Source organism: Arachis duranensis, chromosome 6, assembly GCF_000817695.3.
Source record: "Arachis duranensis cultivar V14167 chromosome 6, aradu.V14167.gnm2.J7QH, whole genome shotgun sequence".
NCBI lineage: Eukaryota > Viridiplantae > Streptophyta > Magnoliopsida > Fabales > Fabaceae > Arachis > Arachis duranensis.
Window position 1 is genome coordinate 9,523,194 of NC_029777.3, and position 4,905 is coordinate 9,528,098.

At 24.2% G+C, this 4,905-nt stretch overlaps 1 protein-coding gene across 1 annotated transcript in view; it reads right to left on the reverse strand.

The window, feature by feature from the left end:
- LOC107492701 (beta-amyrin 11-oxidase) overlaps positions 1-4,754 on the reverse strand; it is a 6,231-nt gene extending 1,477 nt beyond the window's left edge. The window contains exons 1-3 of the mRNA XM_021126479.2: positions 4,478-4,754; positions 2,747-3,230; positions 1,481-1,747 (exon numbers count right to left, since the gene is read on the reverse strand). Coding sequence (XP_020982138.2) covers positions 1,481-1,747; positions 2,747-3,230; positions 4,478-4,704 — 978 coding nt within the window. The 5' untranslated portion in view covers positions 4,705-4,754. The remainder of the gene's footprint in view (positions 1-1,480; positions 1,748-2,746; positions 3,231-4,477) is intronic.
- Positions 4,755-4,905: the final 151 nt, after the last annotated feature.

Consider the following 4,905-nt stretch of genomic DNA (forward strand, 5'->3'; position numbering starts at 1 on the left):
TTTAATATATAAAATTCGAATAATTACACTCTTGAAAAAAAAATTATTTGTTAAGTAATGGTAGAAATTTGTATCCACATTAAAAGTTATAACAAGAATGTTTAATAATATAAAGCATTCTTTCAAAAATTTATTTCCATCCATTATATAAAATTATGTTAAATGTTTATGAGAAAAAATCATTCATCATTTTAATTAGAGAAAATTTTACTCCCTTATCCTTTGATATGCTAAAATGACACTCTTCTACCCTCTATTTATAAAATGTACATTCTTCTCCCTTATAACTTTTAAAGAGGAATGTACATTTTATAAATAAAGGGGAGGAGAGTGTCATTTTAGCATCTCGCAGGGAAAAAGAGTGAAATTTTCTCTTTTAATTATACTTTATCTTTAAAATTGTTTACTTAATCTTGTATTAAAAAAAAGCTCTTGATTTAATACATAAAACTTTTATAAACACACTCTTAAAATTTCATTTATAATATGAATTTTAATGTTAAATTATTATTAAGATTATAAACATTTAAATTATAATAAATCTATATTATCTATTTTAATTTTGTTGTGATTTTTTCAGAATCAAACTATATAGCTTATTACTATATATATATATATATATTATGGTTTTGCTTTTACTATTAAAATTTTTTGGATCTGTGATTACTTATACCAGAATTTGCACAGTAATATATACAAATTAAATAATCCTACTAATAAATGACATGTATACCTTTTCTCTCATTAAACCACGTTAAAAAAACTATAATAAGAACTTTTAATAATAAGTGAGATTTACAAATTAAAAAAAAAAAGCTCTTTCACTTTTATTTTTAGTGATAGTCATGTGATAAATTGTTGTTATAAAAATTGCATTAATAAAAGAAAAAATTCAATCATAATTTCATTTGAAACAAGTGCTAATTGTCATCCTTAATTATCATCTAATTTCTGAATAAAAAAGTTTTATTTTTTTTATTTTTTGATATTTTCAAAAAATAAAAATTCAAAAGTTGGATTATTCTTTAGAAGGGAAATAATTAGAGTCATAACTCATCCTTATTATCTAAAATTTCTAAATAAAAAAATTAATTTTTTATTTTTTGATATTTTCAAAAAATAAAATATATATTTAGATTTTACATATTTAAGTACTAAGGAGATAATTACTAAGAGAATGAATTAAAATTGTTAATTATTTCTCTTTTCAAAAACTTCTGTGTTGGACCAAGATAAGTTATAATTAAATTTCAAGCATGACACACTAAATAGGAGGGTAAATAAAATTATACCTAAATGTGTAATACTTAGCCTACATAGGAACAAATTAAATTAATCTTTTAAATAGTCATATGACTAACAAGATAAATTAAATTATAGTTTACAAGAAAAATATTTATAATACTATAAAATTTTCATTATTTTATAAAATATTTTTCTATAAAAATAGCCAAATGAACAATATAAAATTCCAAATTACCTTAGCTTTCTTGAAGACAAGTGGATTGTTAGTAAGATAAATCATTGCCCACATTATAGTGCTGGCTGTAGTCTGCTGACCAGCTATTAAGAATAATATCAACAAGTCAACAATGTCTTCATCCTTTAATTTTCGACCATTCACATCTTCCAGTTCCAAAAGAACATCCACAAGATCTTTCTTCTCTGATAATACTTCACCATTTTTTAACATCATCTTTCTATCTTGCACAAAGGATCCAACTATTTTTTCCATCTTCTTGCGGTTCTAATTAATATGCCAAGTAACAAATCAATCAATCAACCAATAAGCAAATATAAGCGTGAAATTAGTTAGAAATTAATGACAAACTTATTATGCATAAAGGATTCAATTTTACTGTTTGCTAATTTTTTTTTCTAATAATATATCCTCTTAAAAGATTTTCCATTCCAATATATATCATTTTTATTTTCTAAACAAGAAAATAGAGTAAAGTATTTTTGTTGTCCTCAACGTTTGGGGTAAGTCCCAAAGTTATGCCTAACATTTCAATTATCCTATTTAAGTCTCTAACGTTTCAAAATTGACTCAATGTTGTCCTGTCGTTAGGGATCCATTAACAAAATTGACGGCGAGACAAAATCGATACAATTTTGAAACGTTAGGGGGTTAAATAAGACAAAAATATTAAGGACAAAAACGATACATAAAAATAAATTTTAATTTAATTTTATCTTTCAATAATATTGATTTTTTACTGTACATAGTATTCAATTATTTTAATTACATCTAAATAAATTCCACTTAATCACATTATTTCTGTAAGTTTATATACTAGTTATTCTACAAATATTTTATAATAACTAAAAATATTTAAGAGTAAAATTATAAAAAAAATAATTTCTTTTAAAATAAAAAAATATGATTAAGTGTAATTTACTTAGATGTGATTAAAAAATAATCAAATATTATGTATAGTAAAAAATTGATATTATTGAAAGATAAAATTAAAATTTATTTATATGTATCTTTTTTGTTCCCAATGTTTTCGTCCTATTTAAGTCCCTAACATTTCAAAATCGTCTCAATTTAGTCCCGCTGTCAACTCTGTTAACAGATTCCTAACGACGACAGGACAATATTGATTCAGTTTTAAAACGTTAGGGACAACTTTAGAATTTACCCCAAACATTGAGGACGAAAACATCCTTTACTCCAAGAAAATATTAATCTTTTAATATGTTTTTTCTATACATGATGAATTAAGTATTACTAAGTACTAACCTTGAGAGCTTTGTAATAAGAAAAACCAGGTAAGTTAATTGGCCAAGAGAACAAGGCATCATCAATATCACTAAACAAATGTTCAACTTGCTTGATTATGTTTTGATCCTTAGATCCCATGAAGATGTGAAGGATGACTCTCATGGAGAGAGACTTGGTCTCCGTGATGACCTCAATAGGATGTTGTATGCTATCATTGGCCATTCGTTGGAGTGAATTGACAACAATGTCCTCTATGCGTTCAAGAAACATGGCCAAAGCATTGTAACCCAGAATGGGGGAAGTGACTAAGCGTCGAAAACGCTTGCGATCCTCGCTTGACACTTCAGATAAGATCGTTTTAACCACTGTTATGGCGGTTTCAGGATAACTAGACCTAAAGTTTTTATCGTCAGTTAACACTCTCCTTGAGGCCTCTAGACTGGACACCACGATAGTTGGCTTCATGAACAAGTGTGTCTTGTACATTCCAATTTCTCCATATCTGTCAAAATTGTCACAAAAGTTGTGCTCATATCAAAAAATGATAAAGTCAAATTCTCCCAAAAGTATAGTAACATTGTTTTCTTGATTTTTTATTGGAAAAAAATTGAATAATAATTTGAAAAATGATAAATCCACTCCATTTTTTATAATGTTACTCTGTATTTTTTCTGTATTTTATATATCATTATATTATTTTTTTCAAAAACATAAGTTGAGATGAGAAAATAATAAATAGTGACGGAGCTTAAAAATTTTTTGTTACGAGAGGCCAGAAATTTTAATAAAAAATTATACAATAGTATTTAATTATATTAAATAAAATTTATAAATATAATTATTTTATTTTCAATTTTGTTATTAATATGTAGGATTACATATGTTTGAGGTTAACAAAAAAAAAATCTGATTTTGGTTAATAAAAAATTTTGTTTAGGTTAATAAATCAAATTGATTTTATTTAAATAAAAAATTAATTTTTAAAAAATAATCAGTTTTTACGTGACAAAAAAATTAGTTTTTGCATATAAAAATTTATTTTTGTTTAAAGACCAATTTTTTTAATTTAAAAATTGATTTTTTTTCAAAAGATTGGTTTTACTATTTAAATTATATAAAATCAATTACAACTTATAAATTTTTTTTAACATTTTAAAAGATCAATTTCACCCTTAATAATATCTATCTCTTAAAATTAAAGTCTCAAGACTAATTATATTTATTATTATTTTCATTACAATCAAATAATATAATACAATAAAATCAAATTTTAAGTTTCTAATAAAATAAAATATCAAAATTTATTAATATAAATAATATTGATATTACAATGAGATTTAACTTGTAATATTGATTTAAAAATAAAATAATACATGAAACTGAATGAGAAACTAAATATAATTCAGGGCTCAATTTGTTACTATCATATATAGGACAGATTTGAAAGAATAATAAAAGTGGGTGTTGAACACAGATAAATAGATTGAAAGCATATCAATTTAACTAAATGAGTTTTTTTTTTTGAAATAAAATTACTAATTTTTTTTACAAAATTTTGGGGAGCCATAGTCTCCATTGTCTAAGCAAAACTCCTTCCATCTATAAATCATAAAATTATTTTTAAAAAAAGTTTAAGTTAATAAAAAAATATACATAAATGATTATAAACGAGTAAAATACTATATTTATTTGAATAAAAAACGATGATGATAGAAAAAAAAGGAAATAGTATAAGGAAATGATACAAACTTGGAAACAAGATTGTGGACAAATAAATGAGGGTGCTTGAAATAGTGCAATGTTTTGCCGAGAAGAGGCCAACCCATGTCACCAGGAGGAAGAAGACGATGCTTGTCTCCTAACTTGAAATCATAATACCATTCATTGATCCTTCTCCCCAATGTGTTTAACAAAAAGTACCATGCCAACAATGTGGCACCAGTCGTCCAAACCCAACTTATTATCTCCATTTTCATTCCCAGTTTCTTTAGTTGAGTTGAGTTGTGTGCTTAGAGGCTATATTTATATTCGGACTTTTTTTGTGTGTGTCTGTTTTATATTAGGACTTTGTTACTCTCTTAGTATTATCATTATAATTGTAAAGTTTAATTTTGATGAAAAAATAGTATAAAGTATTTTATATAAATATATAATTATATTCTTTTTTTAATAATTTT